Here is a 22,790-nt window from a genome sequence, read left to right as displayed (position 1 = left end):
TATCACTGTAAACATTTACACTTTCCATACATACGTTAGATTTTCCATTCAATTTGCATAGTTTATAAAATTTTAAGGCAAACAGTTTAATAAGCGATAAGAGTTATCCTGAATCATTACAAAAATGCATACGAGTCTATAAATAAGTATAATAATTTATTTACTCTTACCCAATGTTAGATGTATTTTTTTTCTTCAAAAAAGAACATAAAACAAAACACAGAGGACAGAAGAACATAAAACATTCTTATAATTCTAATTTCAATGTTAATTATTTAATTAATAAGTTATGATTACAGTTTCCATAAGTACAAAGTGTTCCACAATCACCACCTTTAATATGTATTTGAAGAATTTTGTCAAAAATAAAGCAACAGAATAATGACCATTAGGTCAAACAAATTAATATTATCGAAATCTTTCGAATCACTATTGAGGAAGGAAGGATTAAAAGCATCAAATCTCATTTTATTGCCGAGTGAAATTAAGTGATTTTAATAATTCTCCTTCTACACTAATCCGTTTCTGCTGGCAAAACATGTTTTGATATTTTTGATTCCTCCTTTCTCGTTATTTACTGGCTACTTTTAAGTTTTTTCTTTCTTTCCTGGTTGTAGTATAAGACCCCTACCCTAATATGCATATTTTTCCGCTTGAAATTTTGATATGGCTTCCCCAAATACATATAAAAAGTGGTGTAACAAACTAGTACATGCACGAAAACCATTTAACATTGAATTTAGATTTTTGATCATTAATTTTTTATATATTTCTTGTTAATATCAAACTCATTAAATAAATATTATCTAACCTTTAATTCGAATTTTCCCAAAATTTCGCTGATTTAATTAAAATATCTGAATTAAATACACAATTAAACATATGTTTAGATATTAAAATAAAAATAATTGATTACACAAAAAAAGAGCTTTTCATAAAGTTTTAGTTACATATCAATTATTCACAGCAATCAAAATATAAATGTAATTATTAGATACAATTTAGTTTTGTCATAATTTAATTATAGTTAATTGCTAACTATACACCGAGTATCCAAACATTTAACTAAATCTTTTCATGGAACCATTTAAACCAATTCTAGTTAAGGAAGTTATGGTCCCCGTATCTGAAGTCACGTTCATACAAAATGTATTCATTAAGTTTAAGGCCTATACTAACAATTGACTAATATTTAAAATTTATTTGAGCACTCAGACAGCGATGTTTTACTTTATCTACTCTTGTATTTTGTTATGGTTAGAAAAAATAAAGCTTTTGCCCTGCCTTGAAATTAGATAAAGTGAAGTCTCTTTATAACGAAATCTTTTTATACGACTTTTAAATTTTGATATCTTGGGTTATCTATTTACATCAAAAATAATAAAATGGCTCAAAAATTTATGGAATTATTGTAAGCTATGTTGTAATTATTTTAAATTTTGAATGAGTAGGCTATGAATTTTCAAACTGAAAAGTATCAGTTAATGGGGCATGCAGTGAACTAAATATTTATCCTATATTTATTCTTGTATTAAAATTAAAAATGTATTATAAAAATGTAATATAATTTGTATTAAAATTAAAAATGTGATTAAATATTCAAAAATTCATGAATTTTGATTTATATGAATGTTGTTTATGAATTAATCTTGTTTATGAATTAATCTTTTGCCGTCGAGATGAGACACCGGTGTCCCTTTCATATATTTGTTTTCTTCTCTAATTACAAGAAAAACATATTTCGGTATTTCTTAAACTAAACAGTCTAATATTTACTAAAACATCTGGATTATAGGAATTATATTTGTATTAAAATATAAAATCCAAAAAAGTCATTCACATTCGAAAAATTGTGCATAAGGGATTTTGTAAATTAGAAATTTTAATAAGGAATAATAATTTAATAAAGAAATTTTGATGATGAATAACTGTTTCTCTTTGATCTAAATAACTGCAAATTTAAAAAAATATATTGCTTGGAAGTGACTCGTGTTTGGAAGAATTTACCTTTAACGCGGAAAAAAACACCGGTGTTTCCTGTTTAATTTCATAACTATAAGACATTAGAATTTTAAATACAGTCAAACCTCGCTACAGTGAACCTTCAAGGGACCGAAATTTCGGTTCACTGTAAACGGGAGTTTACTATATCTGCACTGCGAACAATTTTAACTAATTTTTCCGAACTGCTCCCTTTTATTATGCATTTAAATAAATCACCAACAAATAGAAATACAAAAATTATTAAAAAACAATATGTAGTGTTTTAAGTTTTATTTTTTATTACTCTTCGTCTTGCGTACAAAAAATTAAGGGATGGCTTTTATTTAGGAATGGGAAACTGAGGTAGAAGAAGCAAACAAGAAAAATGCTTATCCACTCAATAAATGGTTTTGAAAATCGGTATATGAATTTTATGTAAAAATCTCAGAATTACTAAAAAATGAAGAAACAAAAATCAGTCGAAGACAGAAAAAAGTTCATAATATCCGATTTCTTCTCTTATTTTGGTTCACTGTATCCGCAAAAAATAATATTATATGTGTATAGCAAAGCACGGGAGAGAACATTTCGTGCACTATAGCTGGGAGTTCCCTATAAACCATGTTCACTATAGCGGGGTTTGACCGTATAATATTTTTCTCTTATTTTGACCTATTTAAATACAAAATGAATGAAAAAAGTAGGAAAAATATGTTTAACAAACATTTGGCGTCATAGGGTTAAGTGATAGGTTTTAAATCTAAAATTTTTAAGTTTTTTACATAGTATGTCTATTTTTACTTTCTCTAGTAGTACTTATGAAAAAGAAAAAGAGATGTCTATTATTAGAAAATGATTTTGTTTAAAAACTTCAACGAAATTTCTTTTATTTTTTCTTTAATTATTATTTCTTTTATTTTTAAAATTATAATGATAATAAAAATATATTAACCTAATTAATATTAACTAGAGAAAATGAGAGTGAAAGAGAATCCTTTCTTTCTATAAAATCTTTCATTAGATGGGTCCCACCGAACTATATAAATCTAAAGTACTCTTTCAATCAAAAATTAATGTATAAATAAATAAAATAAAATGTTTTTGTCTGTGTTTTTGACCCTAAAACAAACAAAAATGAACGTCATTCCCCATAACGTCATTTATAAAATATTAAAAGCTTATATGAAGATTCTACATTTATTTCGAAACTCTATTGAGCTGATTGACTATAAAAAATATCGAAAGTCTATTGATAACTTTTAAAAAAAGATAATGCATACTAGATATATTATTTGCAAGTTAAAATTTTTTTTTTTCAAGTTCAAATTCCAATTTTTTGCAGTTTTCGTTAGAAAGAGACTCGACGGTAAATTTAAAGTAAATAAAAATTTAAACATGGTATTATAATACAAATATTATTTAATTACCCTTTTTTAGTAAATTATTAAAATTATACTTGTAATATTAAATAAACTGAATTTTTTTGTTATGAAGTGCCAATTGCGAAAAGTTAAAAAAAAGGAAGTATTTATCTTGCTTTTTTTTAAAGACATAGCTTTGTTATATTCCACATAAAACTTCATAAATTGTAAATACAAACAATGAGTTTGAAAAATTCTAAATAGGCACCATGAAAATTTACATAAACTTGTTGTTTAGGTAAACTGTAATACTAAACACAACTTATCTTATATTTCAAAGTTTGTATTTGAGCGAATAGTTTCGAGTTCTATTAAAGTTTATTCATCCTTTTCTGCAGAACGAGTCAGTGTAGCAATACTCATAAAATTTCTCCGATAATGCATCGACTTTTTCTAAATTGTAAAAATTTCAAATCTCGTTAGCCAAAGATGGGTTCAAAACTGGTTTCTTCTTGATTCTTTGCAACAGAGACAACGAACTAACATTTATGAACTCATTGTCTTTGTTGCAATTCTAAGTATTGGTGATTTTATCTTTACAAAAATATTATATTTATATATTAAGATGTTTATAACTAAGCCTTATTTTTCTGATACAGGTTTAGGATATGACGTGAAACGGTACACTAACTTTATCACAAAGATAAAATCTAGTGATAAAAGTTAACGGCATCAAAGTCTTCTTTCTGATGTAAAATATTTCACCATGTTATCTGCTGAACAGTATCAAGGTTTCACTTTTTATCACTCGTACAACTGTCTTCTAAAGTTGTGTGTTTTGGACTACACTCAGTTGGTGTAGGACTTCGACCTTCATTTCGTAGCTGTGCTCTTTCATTGCTGAGTTTCCTTGCTGCTGTTGTCGCAACAACGTCTATAACAGCATATTGAACAGCTGTTTGCTTTACAACAGGACTCGAGGGCTCCGAGTCACCCACCGAAACTACCTCGAGGTAATTTAGCTCTTTTGTGCCGTTGTCCTTAGGAAACGAAAACTGAGAAGTCTTTTCAGGCGATGAAATATACTCTTGGTTGCCAGGCGACGAACTGACATAACCAGGAGATGGAGAGTTAGTTTTGTTGTTGTTGATATTAACGTTATTATTTGCATTGGATTCTGGTGCGTTATCATTCAATATTTCATCAGTTGTTTCGTGTGGTCCTGTTTTGTCTTGAAAAGACTTTAGACAAGACAAGTGTGTGCACTCAGTTATGGGAATGTAAGGACATCCATCTTGGATTAAAACCCTGTCAAATGAATGGTACTCTTTGCCTGATCTAGGTCTAAGGGAGCTCGTACAGGAGCTAGGAATTTTCATGAGTCCACCGCACACGTCTTCGTTACGGGGATAGTCATTAACACCTACGCCACCACATCCACTACTACCACTGCCACTACTACTTCGAGAGCAAAGACTTAAGGACTCAATATAGTCTGACATATCAGAGGAAGAGCTGGATGTCATGCTTTTAGCATCTAATACAAGGACACCTTCTGGTGATGTCAGGAATTGATGACACTGTTTACATTCTGAAATAAAAATATGACACATTTAAATATATTCCAAATTATTCTCTAGGAAATGCTAGATAACATTCGGTATATACCTTAAAAATCGGAAAACATTAGATTCAGACATCCTCTAATTTTAGATCATGTTCCAATACTTGCTTAAATTTAATATTCAACTTTATGGAAATCTAATACATAACTTAACATTTCACTTCTATTTAATTTATTTATTAATATAATTATTTTCCACTCTGCGTTCTTGAGTTTAACATGGAGCTAAGTAAATAAATAATAACGCGTGTGTATTGCATTTCCTTCAGTTTTCATGAACTTGTATTCCACATTTTAGGTTTAGTGAGTATTAAAATTTTCCTTTGTAGAGTATTAGTTGCTGTAAACGTAATGTAATTTTATTTAACACCCAACTTTACATTAGCATTAAAATTAGTTTTGAAGGAAAAAATTATTTTTAGAGTAAATGAAAATAACTTGGCTAATAGTAAAGCTATTTGTATTCACTTTAAGTAAACCATTTTGTTTGCAAGATCATTGATTATTTAGGATAAAATGCAATTTTAAAGTTTAAAAGAAATATTAAATTTCCTCATTCAATCAAGTTATTTGAGGTTCAAATTAAGGGACCCATAAATATTGAAATAGTATCAATTTATACTTACCTGATATTAGAATCATTTTAGACTGATCCAGAGCTGGTTTCTGTTCTTGTTGAAGTTTACTTCCCATGTTCGTCGAAATTTTTTTCTCTGGAACAGGATGCCTGCTTGCAGCATTACCTGAATGACGCCTTGGTAGTGAACCATGATAAGCAATGAAATGAGAAAATACAGCACCTTGTCCACCAATTGTAGTTGGCAAGTGTGTAGATATACCTGAATCAGCAGAACTTGCTGAAGTCTGTTGATTATTTGGATTTGATTTACAAGGAACACTTGAAGATCGTTTTATGCTACTAGTACCACCCCTGGTACTATAACTTTTATCCATACTTTGGCTCATAATTACTTCGGGATCTTGAGAAAGGTCTTCTTCTGAAAGTCTGTATTCTTCATTTAACTGAAGACAATCAGCTGATCTGTGGAAAGGATATTTTTGTATACTTTCGAGGAACAAACTGTCTGGTGACGATGGAGCTGATGATGGTGGTGTTATTTCATCTGTGCTAAACGACTTTTCTTTCGATCTCAATGTAAGTTTCGATAAAATTGGGTGTTTCCGAGGCGTAGATTTAGGACTGGCAGTTCCACATACTGCGTGGTGACAGCTACCAAGATCGTCAGAACATGCTCCTTCTTGCCTCCCATCTGTTGAACTGGATCGAACTTGTCTGAGAATAGACACTTTTATATCACCCAGAGAATTAGATCTTGGATGATCTCCCTCGCACTTTCGGCCATCAGTACCAGATTTGCAAGAGTCATCACATTCAGTATGCTCTTTCATATCACATGTATGGTCATGGAAAGGCAACAGTACAGGCATGAAGGGCCTAAGGGGTAGCATGGATTCAGAGGCCAATGATGCTTCCCCTTCCGGTGCCCCTTCCGAGCCTGATGCGCATGAAGTGGAAGCTAAAGTGCTGCTACTGCTGCTACTTTGAGAAGAGGTGATGGTATCTGTTGTTGCTAAATCTCCTTTGCCTTCTAGAGTTCCAGGTTGCATGAGTAGATAGTTATCACCAGATGTTGAAGTAGGAAATTCAGTTTGGTTAAATGACATCATTTCATAAACACCATTGCTGGATGGCGTCTCAATTTTCTTTTTAGGTCTCTTTGGAACAGTACCTACACTTCCTTCAGAGTCTTCCGGAATTGCACCGTCGGGAAATATGTTATTGAGAACTTGATTTGGTCTTACATCCAAAACATCGGCGTTTTCATACAGTGAAAGTGTTTGAAGGAAATGCAAATTTGCATAATAAGGTATTAGTTTGCCCGGAACTCCTTGACTAGTTAGGGCAGCTGTAGCAGTCTCTTGGAGATACTTAAGGTTGACATAAATGTGATTAGCATTATCTTTACGCCCCATTCTGGACGCGAATGTATTAAAAAAAGGCATTCCGAGACCTGATATTTTCCCACAACAGCAATCTGGAGTTGAGACTACTGGTGGCTGCCTGCAACGGCAATTTAAATTGTGAGTTGGGACTCGACGTTTTGAGCTGTCTGTATCACTTGATGAAACTGGTTTAACAGTACCATACTCGGAGCTGTTTCTGCTTAATGTTTTTCTATTGCTACTATTTTCGGTGGGTGTAACTTGAGGTAACAGACTTCCAGGACACAGTAAAAGTTTCTGACAAGAACAAATTAATGGCTGCTGGTAGAAGCTTGATGACATACTTGATTTAGGAGGTTTTCCTGTTGGTGTACTTCCAACTAAGTTGCCATTGCTTTCTTTTTCATCCGTTGGAGCATTTGCATTATCCATTTTATTAATTATCTGAAACAATAATAATATTATTTCGCATATTTAATTAGAATCGAAGAATTAAATAAATGTAATTCATTTCTTAAACTTTCTTTTTAAGTTTAATTGGTGCAATTAAAGTTTCTCTTCACGCATATATCTTTTTTGAAGCCAAAATGGTAACAATAGAATTTTACCCTCAAATCACAAAAATCCTCGGAACCTCTTAAATTGGTCCTCTTCAATTTATCATTCCGTAAATTTTTCAATGAGTGAGGTTATAAAAAAATTACTTTTGACCTTTAATAGTTTTTGCAATTCTAGTCATAGTACTACTTCGGTGATTTTTAGAAATTAATATAAATTCTTATAATGTGGATTAACATTTACATATATTTTACTCAAAAAACAAATTCATAAAGAAAAAGCGAATTACTAAATCCAATAATATAAGAGTAGATTAATCAGGCAAAGAGAATTATAAAATAAGTAACACTAACTATTGCAGTGTACAATTATGGATTAAAAAAATATATATACTATGAATTGTATATGTATATAAAAGAAACTAAAATCATTCAATGCAATCATAAAAAAGAATACGCAAATTAGTTTAATAAAAAATAATCGAAACAATTTTTAAAATGTAAACTCAATTTAGACATAATTTAAAATAAACTATTTTGAACATTCATTAACTTTGAATTTCATTAACGTTTAAAATTAAAATGATTGAAGCAATTAATATTTATCCTCACTAATTTTCTATTTGTCTCCAATAAAATAAAAGCATAAAAAAGCAAACTGCTAAAAATTTACACATCGAAACATTAAAAATGAGTCGATGTATCTTTTAATAAAAAAATTGTATCAAACTTAAAAAATGTCTTAAAAACTTTAATTGTTATACTAAATTTAAATTGATATCACACTTAGCCCCAAGCTGTGTTCTTATAAGTGCAAAAGACTGTAACAATGAAAATTTTAAAACTACATTAGACGAAGATAATTGAATGTCCTGATATTTTATAAATAATTGAACGCAGTAGCATTCAAGGGTACGCGGGCATTTGTGAAGTGCAGACCATTTCTTTCCTGTTTACATTTGCTTGCAAACTAAAATTCCTTAAAAGTTGCCCGAGGTTAAATATAGAAGGACTTCGTGTATTTAGAATCATTCTAGACTTTCAAAAACTCTTACTACGTTCCAAAAAAAAAAATTTCGTTTTGCTTAATGGCAACGATGGGACTTGAAAGAAGCAAACGATAGGAGGAGGAAAAAACAGTTCTTCAAAAATTCTCAAGAAGCGAAGTGAATTGACGAAAAAATGTGAAGCGTATATGACGTAATTAGCGTGCATCTTTTCAATTTTTTTTGTTTTCGAAGATAAAAAGTGAAATAGAAGAGTAACTCAGAAAAATAAGAATAGTCAAGGATTTCGACAAAATCATCAACACATGCCCTAGGTTATAAATAACAAGAAGACGATACGAAAAGAAAAATATGAAGCTACAGTTTTTTTTTCTCCCTCTTTCTTTCTTTCTATCTTTTTTTTTATGAAATTCTTTTCTTCAAGAGAACAAGTCGTTTTTATGAAAAGAAAGAGATGCATGAAGTCAAATAATGTAAAGTACCAAAATGTAATAGAACTTTTGCGTTTTTTTCCCCTTTAAAATTAGCAGATGTTTATACAGGCTATTTGAAAGATGTATTTAAGAACATTTAGTCGTTCATGAAAATATTTTGTTTATACTCTGATAATAAGTTTTATATTCATTTATCCTAATTTATTTTAGGTTATTATTCATTGTTATCAATTTCATGTTATCGATGATATTATTATTTATGGTGCTTCACTTTATTAATAAAAGAAATGCGAAGAAAAATTAAAAATATGACGCTTTTTTGTAAAATTCTACTTTTTAAGAGAGCAATTGTTTTGAAGAAAAAAAAAGCTATAAATAGCAACATAATAAAATTAAGCATAATAATTAGCATGATTAACATAATTCAGTAAACGAAATGTTAATTATAAAATTGTTTATAAGTTTTTGGAAAGAATTATTTTTCAACAATTTTTTATGCAGGTTATTTAAGGACACGTATTAACAATGCAATTATTTTTCAACAATTTTTTATGCAGGTTATTTAAGGACACGTATTAACAATGCAATTTTTTTTTAATTTCACGTTTAGAGAAACAATATGAAGCAAAATTCAAAAATATAATTTATATTATTAATTATTATAATTATTTTTATTTAACTAAAATTTGTTCTGAATTTATTTCTAGAAAAATATAAAAAGTTAGCTTTGAAAAAAAATATACGGCAACCAATAGCAACATTTCTTTATGGTTTCAATAAAAGACAAAAAATTAAAATTTTGTTTTTAAATGAAAAAATCTTGAAGAAAATTCATTGCATGGAATTCGGTATGATAGTGTTTAGACCGATTAATTCTAGCAAATAAACAGAAGCTTTCTGTATCTTTTAAAGTAAAATTTATAATTAAAATAATTAGCTGAAAGTGTTCAACTGAATTATTTATGTTTGAAGAGGTAATTTTTTATTATGTGCATACCTTAGCTTCTTGGCTTTCACTTGATTCTGAACTTGCTGCTTTTGAAGTTTTTTCGGTATTTTCATCTTTAACACTCTGTAATAGTAAATAAATACTTCAATATTTATTTAAAAAGAAAGAAAAACCTATTAACGTAGAAAAATTCATATTTCTTTTTCTATAATTATCTTTACTTTCAAGAACACGACTCTTAACAGCAAGAATATTCGATTTTTAATTCTTCAGTTCTGTAAATATTCTTCAAATCGTATCTATTTAAAACTAACACGAGAATTATAACATCTTGATCATAAAAATATTTATTTTCCCAATTTTAGAAGTGATTCTCGAAACAGTATGTTTATTTTATCATGGCATGCGAGTTATTTAATTTTAATATTAAGGGATTATATTATCCTTTAATAAAAAAATACGGCTTAAGTCTTATTGAAAAAGAGAATGAATAAAGATAATATTATTTTGAAAAGGGTAATTTTTAGAAATGAAAGCAAAATTTGTTTTTTTATTTTCTAATAAGTTTATTATTTCGTTATGATTTCAGATAATTTTGCTGATTACAATTTTTTTTAATTTCTCATTTTTTTCTAATTACAAAAATAAAACTGAAATCTTTTGTGGAAAAAAAACATTTAATAAAAACAACATTATTTAGAAAATGGCAGTATTTAGAATTGAACACTAAACTTGCTTCTTAATTTTTAATGAGTGTATCACTTCCTTATGATTTCAGGCAAATCTTTTGATTATCATTAATCTATCAATTAAACATTAGTAATAAAGAATAATATAAAAAATTAGGTGATTGATAATGTGCCTTAAATTCGATAAATTTTACAACGCTTTGTACACCAATTTCTTTCAACAGAATTTTAAAGTCATATTAAATAAAAATTATATTTCAATATTAAAAAAATACACATGAAATTTCACAAATCAAAAAATTACAAAAAATATATAAAATTATTATCTCAAATTACTATAGCGAATTTCATATCAAATAAGAACTCCAAAAGTAGACACAGTACACAAAATAAATCTTAATCTTTGATTCATTGTATCTGATTTCCACTGTTCCGTTTACACCAAGCTTTTAAGCTCCCGCATCGCTAACCAATGGCGACGTTCGAAACAGTCTCACAAGTCCTGTCTTTAACTTCCGAACATAGAGTAATACGAAAGTGGGTAGACATTCCTCACAAAATATTGACTTTACTTCTTTCCCGTCCTAAGGAAGAGAACAAACACAGCAACCGGCTATTGACACACGACAGAGACACGCTATGAACTGTGTGCCTAGGACATAATACAGAATGACCCCTGTATGTACATACATACAACTCAGTTATAATAGGGCATGGGAGTGAGAGGCTGGTCTTTTGTCAAGAATGGTTGAGAAGTTAAGAAATATGTTTTTGTCATTACATTAAACGTGGGATTTTTTCTTTTCAAACAAGGGATTACTTGTTATTTATCCACACGATAAATTTAAATTCTGTGACGCATTAATTTTAGGTTTTCAGTGGTTTCACAGCTTTTAGTTAATTTTGTATTGAAAATAATTTTAATAATTAGACATATTTATTAAATAATCTAGTGCTTTAAAAATCTTGTAACTTCAAAACTAATTTCTGGAGTTGAGTTCATTATCGCTGTCACTACTACTCGTATGTGCTTAATTTAGTAGTGTATTATAATCCAAGAGGGAGAAAATTTCAGGAAAAATACAACCGTAAATGTAGTTCTACAGAATCTTTCATTTTTAAAAAAAATATATGATAAAGGTAGTCTAGACGAATAATTTTATGGTACTTTTTCAATGGTATGTCATGGTAAAGTTTCAATGGTATGTCATTGGTATCTTTTCAATGGTATGTGATGGTACCAATCTCATGGTGTGACATCATGACCTTTAACACATACTTAATTTATTTTCGTATATGTAATTGCTAATACAATGTTTTCTATAGGTTTCGAAAGTTCGAGTCCTTGAAAACTCAGTTCTTATTAACGGGTATTTTTCAGTAGTTTCATAACTTATAATTCAAATTTATTTCTTATTAAAGATAATTTTAAATACTCAAGACATAACTATTGAATAATCACGGGTTTCATAATTCTTAGACTTGCTTCTTCAAAACCAACTTCTGATTTAGAGTTCCTTATCGCTGGCTGTCACTATTGCTCGTATGTGTCATATGAGCAATAGTGACAGCCAGTAGTGTATCATTAGTAGTGTATCATACTCCGGAGAGAGAGAGAATGTCAGGAAAAGTTTCTGGAGAGTATTAGCATAAATGTAATCAGTAACTTCTATTTTACCATTTGAATTTTGTGGTAATATATATGATAAAAGTAGTCCAGACAAAGGTCAATATAAGGTCATGGTACTTTTTCTCTCATTGATTACGACGTCATGACTTTAAAAATACTTAATTTATATCAGTAAATGTAATTGATAATATAATGTAAAATTTCACATAGGCTTTACAAGTTCCTTGAAGATTGAAGAATAATCCTTGAAGATTGAGTTCTGATTAACATTAATATTTATACCATGTAATTTTATAGTAAAAATTGAACTAACATAAAAATATTGATATCATATTTGCCAGCATACGTTCTCAGTATTGCAGTGAATACTTTGGCGTGTGAGTACAAGAGAACGAAATGGTCGCATTGAGTAGGAAAACTGATATATAAAGGGTGCCTATACACCAATCTAATTGAATAAGGATGTACAAGTTATATACCACAGTACCCCATCGTTTTAAATATTTTTATGCTAAAAGAGCCATTGAGAATTGCTGTAGATTTTTCAACCTAAAAAGATGAAAATAATAACAAAATAAAAACCATCTTTGACAAAATGGGTCAGTGAACATTTTTGATTATAGAAAGCATTGATTATTTTCAATCAATAATTCTTTAAGCTGTAAATAGCTAGTGAAAGCTACATAATTTAAGATTATACTTGAAAAGAAAATCTATGATAGATAATTTATAAAACAAAGTTTACAACTTGTTAAACGTGTAACACTTTCTCCATGTATTGTAACAGAGACACGAAAAATTCAATACTAGATATAAAAAAAAAATATGATCGATTTAATTAAGTTACTCTAACAGCTTTAAATAGCTGGGAACCAAGGCATCGATTTAGGCACTAACTAAAATTCTCTTTTAGAAACTGGTTGCGTGTTACAGCTAATTCCATCGTCCAACAAGTAATTTAATCTTGAATATTGGTCCGATACTGATGAGTTTGCGAGAAAAAACTCCGGCTGTTTAAACTTGCAACTTTCTCTTATTTTGGAGAAGAAAAAAAACGGAAAAAAAGAGATGTTTTAACGGTACTGTTGATTGATTTTTCTATTTGCATGTCGGCACAAAAGCTCTGAATTGGAAAAATAAAGGAAAGAAAATTCAAACATAACAAGAAAATGTGGCGAGTATTTCTTGGAACTGTAACTTTTCTTCCGATATTTCGAATTTCCACCTCTCCCCCTACTGCGTCCAAAGAACTAGAGACAATTCTAAAGTAGGAGAAAAAAAGTTTCCAATAAATTTAACGAAAAAAAAAAGAAAGATCTTTGAAATTGGTCTTCTCGATTGCAAGCATAGGAACACGTGAGGATTATTATTTCTACTGCAGTTTTCATTCGAATTTTTCGATCGGCACAACTCAACTCCACTCTTCACTTCGCCCTTTCCCCTTCAAAAATAACGACAGCCAATAGAGAAGCACGGAGCAAGTCCTTCCGTAAGCTACACGTTTTCCCTTCTGGAAGATTTTATTTATTTACATCAAATGCTTCGTTTCCGTTGTTAACGAAGCGCACGCACAAAATAGCTTATTTTTACTCGAGCTGCCAAAAACTTCATCACAATCTCTTTTTACGTGTTACGTAGAAAAATACTTGTTTTTCCAACCTGTTTTCATTCCTTTTCACCAATTTAGAATTTTATTGCCATCATTTTGTACACCGGTCAGCAAAAGTTAGGTTAATTATTTTAATCTCAAAGAATGTCTCCTGAAGCTTCTTATTCAATTAGTCAGCTGAAGTTTAAGTTTCACTAGTTAATGTAATTTGAAAGCAAAAGAAAACTACAAATGAGTTTTATGTTCTAAGTGAAACTAGTAGTTCTTATAGGACCGACCCCAATTTTTAATTTGTTTTTTGGGGTAAAAGTTTTTTCTTTATTACTTTAAGTGATTACTTTAGTTTAGTTTTTTTTCCAGGAAGAAGTTAAATTTTAGATGTTAAAATGATACTTATAATGAAGAATGTAACAAGTAAAGATATTTTTTTTTACTGACTTAAACTAATTGAAACTTATTTTTAATTTTTAAGTATCTCATTTACTAAATGCTTAATTTACAGTTTTCTAAATTTAATCTTTTAATTGTTGAGAACTTTTGACTGAATAATTTTTTGTTTCTGATAAGTAACGTTTCAATACAGACGGAAGAATGAGAAGTATTGTGGAAAATCGAAAAACAATAGAATGAAAACTTAAATTTTCTTACAGCATCGTTGTTTGATATAACGACCCTTGTCGTCTAAGAGAAAACAGATTTCGGACTAATTTAAAGCAAATTAATAAACGCTAGATTAAACTTGAAAAATCTATGCTATACATTAAAATGAATCAGAAAACAGACGAACAATTGATGACAATACAACGCGTTCAAAACATTATTCGAAATAAATTTAAGATGTTTTACGTTTATTGTTCACTATCATTAAAAGAATGGTGGTTTAAATCGTGTTTTGAAATTTTCGCTTTCAGTTAACTGATTGTCAAGCTATACATTTGGTTTTTAAAGCGCAGAAATGCTTAACATATTACTTTGAAGTGATTGTACCGGAAATAAAGAAAATTAAATAAAATTTCGGTGGCTATATTAAAAAAACGAGTGAGAAAATTACATTGCGTTTTTTGGATTAGCAAACCACACTTCATGTATTCATTATAATGGATACTCATTACGCACTTCATTATGATGGATAAGCCTTTGTAATGGGAGCCGTACTAACGAGTGTGGGCTTTATTATCTTTAAACTAATTTTCCCATATCTCAAAGAAAACTTGAGGGGAATTTCAATTTTAGACTATGTCAACCTTCATCTATCAAAAGGCACCTCGTGATACAATCAAGTTAACATGTCTTATATACTAGTGAATTGGTATTTAATATTTATAGTGGTAGTTAAGCCACAGCACTCCCTTTCCAGAATTTTATCTGTGATAGAATACGATGAACGAATACCACAAGTTGATTCATGCTGTTTATTTATTTATAGCAATTTTTGCTCATTAAATTTTTTCTTAATTTTTTTTTATTTATTTAATTTTTCTCATTTTTTTGAAGTTATACTTCTTATGCGAATTCCAACAAGGTTGCGTTAAACGTTTAACGCTACATTTTTATTGGCCGGGAAATCACGTGGTAGGATCCAGTTTTCCCTCATTCATTTCCATATTGTTTTGGTTCTCACTAGCATAAAAATAATGAAAGTATTGTTTTTCTATAAATATTTTTTTAGTTTGATTTGATACACATATAATTTAATAGGGTAGTATTTTTCATTTTCAAATTTAGTGGATAACAATTGTAAAAATTGAGTGAAAACAATCCCACGGACAATGAGACGGATTTGAGGTTATGTCAAGGTACGTCTCTTGTGAATATCAATTGATTGTAAGAAAATTACATTATGATTAATTTACTCTTTCTTTACATTATGATGAAATTACTCCTTCTTTACATTATGATGAAATTACTCTTTCGAAATTACATTATGACGCATTCACATACATTATTAACACAAATACATTTTCCAGGGCGAAACGATGAGGCAACCACAAGCACTTTCACTGGTTCAAGAGGTCCACGAGGGAAAAATGCACAATATTACCGTGATTACAGAGCACGGAAGCGAGCGGAGCAGGAAAAGGAGTCGTTGAATAGAACTAGTGATCCTTCTACGACTGCTGATTCTTCTACAATTAACGTCGCAGGTTACGAAGTTTAACTTCTTCCGCGCGGAGGGATTCCACGCACTATTTTTTTCCTTCATTTTTTTGTTTATTAACCGGGAGAATTTATTTACTTCACCGGATTTTTTCTCTCCTTTGAGCAGTATATTTTTTAAGCAAATAAACTGTTTAATGTGGATCATCCATCGATATTGTCATGTTCTTATCACGTCCGGGTCACCAATGAGGGGAATTACAATTTTAGACTGTGTCAACCTTCATCTATCAAAAGGTACCTAGTGATAGAATCAAGTTAACATGTCTTATATACTAGCGAATTGGTATTTAATATATATAGTGGTAGTTACGCCACAAACTAAAGATAGAAACAGTTAAGGTGTTTCAAATAATACAAAAAAAAAATGAAATTACTTTAACAGGTGCTCCTGATCTAGGAACAGCATAGTTGAGGTAAGGATTATTTGCAATCTTGCCGCAAGTACAAGGTAGTAATATTGGTACGCTCATTAATGGCATCTGCTTTTTAGGAGATGTTGAAGGTGAAGCATTGCTACTGCCACTGCTACTCACAGAGGGCATGTCAACATCGACATTTGGTTTTCCCCAGCACGAGCATAAGAGTCCTCCACCAAACAGTAACAGTTCATGGGATGTTTGGTCTGTTGACTTTTGTTGCTTCCAGCAGGTGCAAGGTCCACCTTCTCGAATAGGACCAAGTCTGTCTTTGTCCTCCGTGAGGCTTAGGCGGTTATATGGAAAATTAGATCCAGACGAGTTTTGATGGTGTATATTTTTTGGTCTGAAATATTTGAATAATATTTAAGATATCAATTTAATATAAAGACAGAAATATAAATGCAATTATAAAATACCTTATAAGTAATAATTTTCAAACATAAAGGCTGTAGAACGTTTAATTACCAGAATTAGTTGAAAACCATATTTTAAATAATTTCTTTTTTTAGAATTTATTTATTATGTTTCTTAGACAAAACGAATTTTCTCATTATTAAAAATTATTAATTTTTTACTTAATTATTAATTCAATAATAAGAAGGTTTTGTTGAAATCAATAGTAAAATATTCGTTTTTATTTTACATTTTTGATACATAAATTCGAATAAACAAGAAAATTGGATAAATTCATTTCGGTAAAAAAAAACAACAATATTTTAACTCTTTAGCTGTCGAGTTACTTGATTTTTACTAATAGTTCTATACTTAGTAATGCTTTTTTACTGATTTACAAAGAATAAACTAGTTTAAAAACCATGGTCATTGAAAAAAAAACATGTATATATAGTAAAAGAAAGCATTATTAACACCTTGAAGTCATATAAATTGGTGTATCTTTAAGTTAAGGGTGCAGTTAATTTTGACATCCCGTGTTTGACAGTGTAGTGGATATTGAATATGCAACAATGAAATACGTAGAATGTGTACATATATGCATATTGAGATTAAATAGTTTGTAAACTTTATAGTGAATTCGTACCTGTCATAAAAAGCTTCTAAACAATTTTTAGGCACTGAATATTCGGACATACTACTACTACTACTAGAGCTGGTGTTGCTTCCTGTACTAGTTCCGCTACTTTGGCTACTCTGAGAGCAGAGAGAAGATCTGTCATGAGGCGAAGCCTTGGTGCGATTTCTGGTACAACTTCGAGTCTGGACATTGGCTTGGGTTTCATCTTTGGAAGGGGATACAATACCCAAATCCATTGTCCACTGGGGTGTGAATCCGGTAGGTTCTCCTTCTCCGGCGGGTGCAGTGTTTTCTTTATCTTGAGTGGCGGCATTCCTTCGACAATAATGGACACCGCAACCTTGGCAGTGACCGACAGCCCTGTGTGAAAAATACAACAATTATAATCGAAAAGGACAAAACTATTTTTCATGAAAAATTATTTACTTTTTTCATGAAAAATTTCATAAAAAATTTTATATTCTCGAACATTTTATGTTTGTTTACCATATTAAGTTTAAAAAGTCTTGAAGTTTTTTGTGTTTATAATAATTTTTTTTCGAATTTCGTCTTGAATAAGAAAGCTACTTTTTTGTTTCGTTTAGAGTTGATGTCTTCTAATAAAATAAAAGTATAGCTTACAAGAATTGCAAAATTTTCTCTCTAAGTAAGCTAATTTAATTTAGTAATTTGTCCTTAATAAAATTCTTGAAGAAAATCTAAGTTTTTTAAGGTATTTTACTAAATCGTTGAAAGCTTAGAAACTTCCTTATATACTCTGTGCAAAACATCAAGCAAATCGTTTAGCTGAACAATGAACGGCAGACCGGAATAGCCTGGTTGGTAGCGAGTTGGGCTAAGGTCCAAGAGGTCGTGAGTTCAATCCCTTTCGGTTGATGACTATCCGTCTAGTAAATGGTGATTGGTGCACGTTAAATCTGTCGGATCACAAAATCTTCCAAGTTCTCATGGCAATTGAATACCTCTGAGGGTACTGAATTGGAGATTGATCGTTCTCTGGTTCAGGTCAAAATTATGATCTGTGGATGTATGAATGGGCCAGCCCTATAAACGAGCAGTGACGTGTGTGTTCTTTATACTACTTTTGCTAATATTTTAAAAATTGTTAATTTTTTCCACGAGAATAGTGACGAGTAAAATGTTTAGTCTATCAAGTACCTTTAGAATTGAAATCTCACTTGCTGGTCAACACAGAAATATTATATACTTATCCCTGCATGTAATGAATAAGCTACATAACACACTCACAAAACGTCACTGAAACATGTTAAAATAACTTAAAGTCGAGTTATGCAAAAAAAAATAAAAATAAAATCGCCACATAAATTTTAATATAAAAGTCTAAGGTCATCCAGGATATTGAGAACAAAAAAAATTTAACCTATATGCAACGATAGCTAATAAATTTTTGGGCGCTATAAAAGTTGTATAGTGTTCTTTTATAACTTGAACAGCTCGCTTTGTTGACTTGAGTTAATGTTGTCGCATAATGCAATATCATATTAATAATAACATTCCATTTAAATCCAAGCTTAAGAAGTCCTTCATTATATTTGAAAATGAAAATTACCACAGCATTTGTCCATCAGATGCTCTACCATGGCTGCCCACCGTAGACCTTGCTATTGTCTTACTACCATCCTCACCAACAAGGTCACCCCGAGCAGTCCTGCATGGTACAATACAAGATGGCCATCTGTAATGAAAATGACAGGGTCGTATGCCTTTGCCTGGATCACTGCCATCAGAACTGGAACTGAGCAAAGGTTTGGTTGAAGATTCTGAACTGCAAGTCTCTGAATTAATTTTGTCATTGTCAGATGCTTCCATCCCACTGCAAGGCTTATTTCCTAAAGATGAATGGCTACTACCATCAACTCCACCTGAAAGTATAAACATAATTTATAGACTTCGACATACCTCACCTTGAAGAAGTTCATTTTATTATTAATTTTTATTAATTTATTACTCATATTGATATTGTATGCGCTTAATATTTATATTTGTAAAGTGAGGCATATGATTTTATCTTTAGCGAAACCATTTTAGGAAAGTCATTGGAAAAAAAATAAGCAATTTAATTGATGTTGAATGCCACTTTTTCAAGGTAATATGACAATATGATGGTAATATGACATGGTAATATTCGTGTAGCCTCTTAACTGTTTCGTTTTGATTGTTTGCCTCATAAGTAAAGCGACTTTCGAAGCAAGGAGAGAGATTCAACACTCTTAGTAAATGTTTATCTTCTTAAAAATTATTTTCTCATCTTGCTTATATCAGTCACTTACAGTTTACATTAACTCGAAAAATATAATAACTTATATTTCTATGTGAATATAAGCCAATAATGCAAATTTAAAATACTATTTAATGGTTTAATCAAATACATGATTCTAACCTTCAAAATAGCTAGAAATAAAACATATTTAACATTCTTTGTGGTTTGCCTTTATTTAAATTGCAAAAGTAAATGCAAATAAATGGTGAATTTTTTTTAGCTTAACACAAGTGACATTAAGAAGAAATAAAAAAGGGTATTTTGTTCCTGTTCTGTATCATACTTGTATTTTTTCTGACTGAAACTTTTCTTTTGCCTGGAAGTCTACCTCTGGAAGCCATATCAAAAGCTTGAACCAAATCCTTTGCTTGATTTGTCAGCAATACATGAAGACCTTCACCTGAAATGTAATATTTAATCATTTAAAGGATAAAACGCGGAAAAAAAGAATTCTGGTAATTTTACTGTACTGTATGGTAATACTATTTCTGAAAAAAAATACAACCATTACTGTGGTAACAAAACCAAAAATATACGGTATTTAAACCATTTATTTGGTAATTCCTCCATTCAAATGGTAACAATTTGCCGAAAATTTTGGTTCTAAAAATTATAATTCGTTTTTCCACGCATTTTGTAAAGAAACTCTTAAATAAAAAGTAATTTTAACCGAAAAATTGGTTTTTATGACTTGATCTAGGGTATCATGATAAACTTACCAAATTCTACCACACTTACCAAGTTATATCGCAGATTATTAAATCATATTTTGTTAATTTTACCAAAAATATTACTAATGCGCTTTGATAAAATTACTGAGTTTTTGGTGTTCACGTACAGTAAGAGGCTTGGTAAATTTTACCAGATTCCGGTAGTTTTAATCATACATTTCTCTCAGTGAAAGTAAAGTTTAAGTATTACGAAACACCATGCATAATTTTTTATACTAATTTTACATCCAGAAAAATAGATCTAATCATTGATCACGAACCATATCACAGTAAGTTAAATAAATATAAACATATGTTGTGAAACGACAACTGTTATAACATGAGGTAGAAATAAAGCGTATAGCTATTAAAAACTTGTAAATGAGAATAAAAAAGCTATTTTATGTTTATTAATGCAATGTGCATGACACGATATTGTAGCTCTTAGAGTACTTTGATTTTTGCAACTGAATTGCGATAAGGACAAATCAGACTCATTACTGCAGCAAATACATTATGCTTATAATAGATTATCAAACAAAAATTGCTAATACATAAAATAATACTGAAATTTGAAAAAAATTGTTTTTTCTTTGAGATTTTCACTGAACATTGATGATAAACTGGTTTAGAAAATTAAAACATTTAAAAAATTTAAAACAAGGATTAAAACAAGATTAAGAATAAGACAACATCAAAAATGTTTATTTAAAGTTGGCTTGAAAGGGTGAAAAATATACAATGAAAAGAATTTCGAAACATTGAATCAATAATTTTACTTTGATTTTAAGACATTAAGCAGAAGGCGAAAATAAGTTTCAGTTTTCGAGTTTTCTGTGTAAAATAACTTTAACGATAAATGCGAAAAAAGAAAAAATTCGATTGAATAAAATTTAATTAAAAATCTATTTTGAATTCAACTTATTTCTTTTCCTAACACCACATATATGAAAATTATTAATAGCTTTTTTAACGAATACATTCTTAAGTTTTTTAACTATCATAAAAATAGTTTTGTTTGAAAATGAGAAGAAGCAAGCTATTCAGCAATTTGCAACAAAAAGATTGCGTAAGACAAAATGCAATTATTTTCTAGACGTTGGAAATTACTTATTTTCATTCCCACGCTTCTCATTGTGGTTTCAAAAATAGAAAAATAATTTTTATTTTCTTAAAAATATAATATGAAAAAAGGAAACATACTTTGAAACATAGGAGGAAAATATTTATATATTTTAAGACCTGAGGATATTAATCATAAAACTGAATGTGTTATTAGATTAATTTTTTTAGCAATTATATAGATATATACCTAAAATACTTTTTTAAATACTAATTTTATATTTCTTCTTGATTGATATGTAACAAAATGAAAACTAGAAATTAAACAAAGTAACGCATTAGTTAGACTTGATTTAAACCATAAAGTTTAATATATCATTTAAACCATAGAGTCTTATAAATTAATCAAGATAGCAAATTAAATATTCATCGAGCCGGGAATAGAACAAGCGAATTCCAAGGCATTGTTCTATGTTACATTAAGTCGATATATATGGAACAACTCGTAAATATTAGACACATGCTCCATTTAAAGATTATCTATACATTTCAGAGATTCTAATGGATAACTAATGGACATGGTGGATTGACATTAACGACTTCATCAATATGTATCAGACAGATATAGTAAGTTAAATGAATAACTGAGTAAATAGTAGATAAGGAATTATTATTAAACCATATATTACTTGCCATTCATGAAAGAAAAAGTTGATGGATGGCTTAGAGTTGCTTTCTATATGGAAGTTTGTTAATAATATAGTAGTAGATGTACAATTTTATTAATATGAAATATAATTTATTTCTTTGGTTTCTGGAGATTCAAATTTGGAGATATTTTTGTGCACTGTAATTAGTTATTTTCAATAGCTTTTTTTCATAAAAAGCATGCAAAATATGATACATTGTTACTTATAAAAAAGTCATTACTTTTAAAAATGTTTTCAACCATTTCTGTATAAGAAATTGGCCGTAAAAATGAGTAAATATATATTTTTAGTACGCTATCGGAAACTATTTTGCAAAGTTTTGATTATTTAATCAAATTAGGAAAAGTACTCACGATTTTTTGGAAGAATCATTTAAACAAGGGCATCAGAGAATTCTGCATACTGTAAAAAGTACCGGATCAAATTCGGGTAAAAAGTATCGGCACTCAGAGTTACGAAATAAAAATTCTTATGCACAGCAATTGTTATAGTAATATTTATTGTAAAATAACTGAATGACTGTAATTAATTAAATAAATATTACAAGTAAAAAGTGCGGTATAAAATTTTACAGTAAAAATTAATTTCACGGATACTGCCCTCAAAG

General features: G+C 29.6%; 1 protein-coding gene across 1 annotated transcript in view; it reads right to left on the bottom strand.

The window, feature by feature from the left end:
* Positions 1-3,288: 3,288 nt before the first annotated feature.
* Positions 3,289-22,790, bottom strand: part of LOC107445240 (uncharacterized) — a 297,517-nt gene continuing 278,015 nt past the window's right edge. The window contains exons 5-11 of the mRNA XM_071184549.2: positions 19,985-20,101; positions 18,991-19,303; positions 17,427-17,780; positions 16,343-16,730; positions 9,929-10,003; positions 5,595-7,377; positions 3,289-4,935 (exon numbers count right to left, since the gene is read on the bottom strand). Of these exons, the coding sequence (XP_071040650.2) occupies positions 4,139-4,935; positions 5,595-7,377; positions 9,929-10,003; positions 16,343-16,730; positions 17,427-17,780; positions 18,991-19,303; positions 19,985-20,101 (3,827 nt within the window). The 3' untranslated portion in view covers positions 3,289-4,138. The remainder of the gene's footprint in view (positions 4,936-5,594; positions 7,378-9,928; positions 10,004-16,342; positions 16,731-17,426; positions 17,781-18,990; positions 19,304-19,984; positions 20,102-22,790) is intronic.

Source organism: Parasteatoda tepidariorum, chromosome 10, assembly GCF_982258835.1.
Source record: "Parasteatoda tepidariorum strain Cologne lab strain chromosome 10, Ptep-v5.0, whole genome shotgun sequence".
Taxonomy (NCBI): Eukaryota; Metazoa; Arthropoda; class Arachnida; order Araneae; family Theridiidae; genus Parasteatoda; species Parasteatoda tepidariorum.
This window is presented reverse-complemented; position numbering and strand designations above follow the sequence as displayed.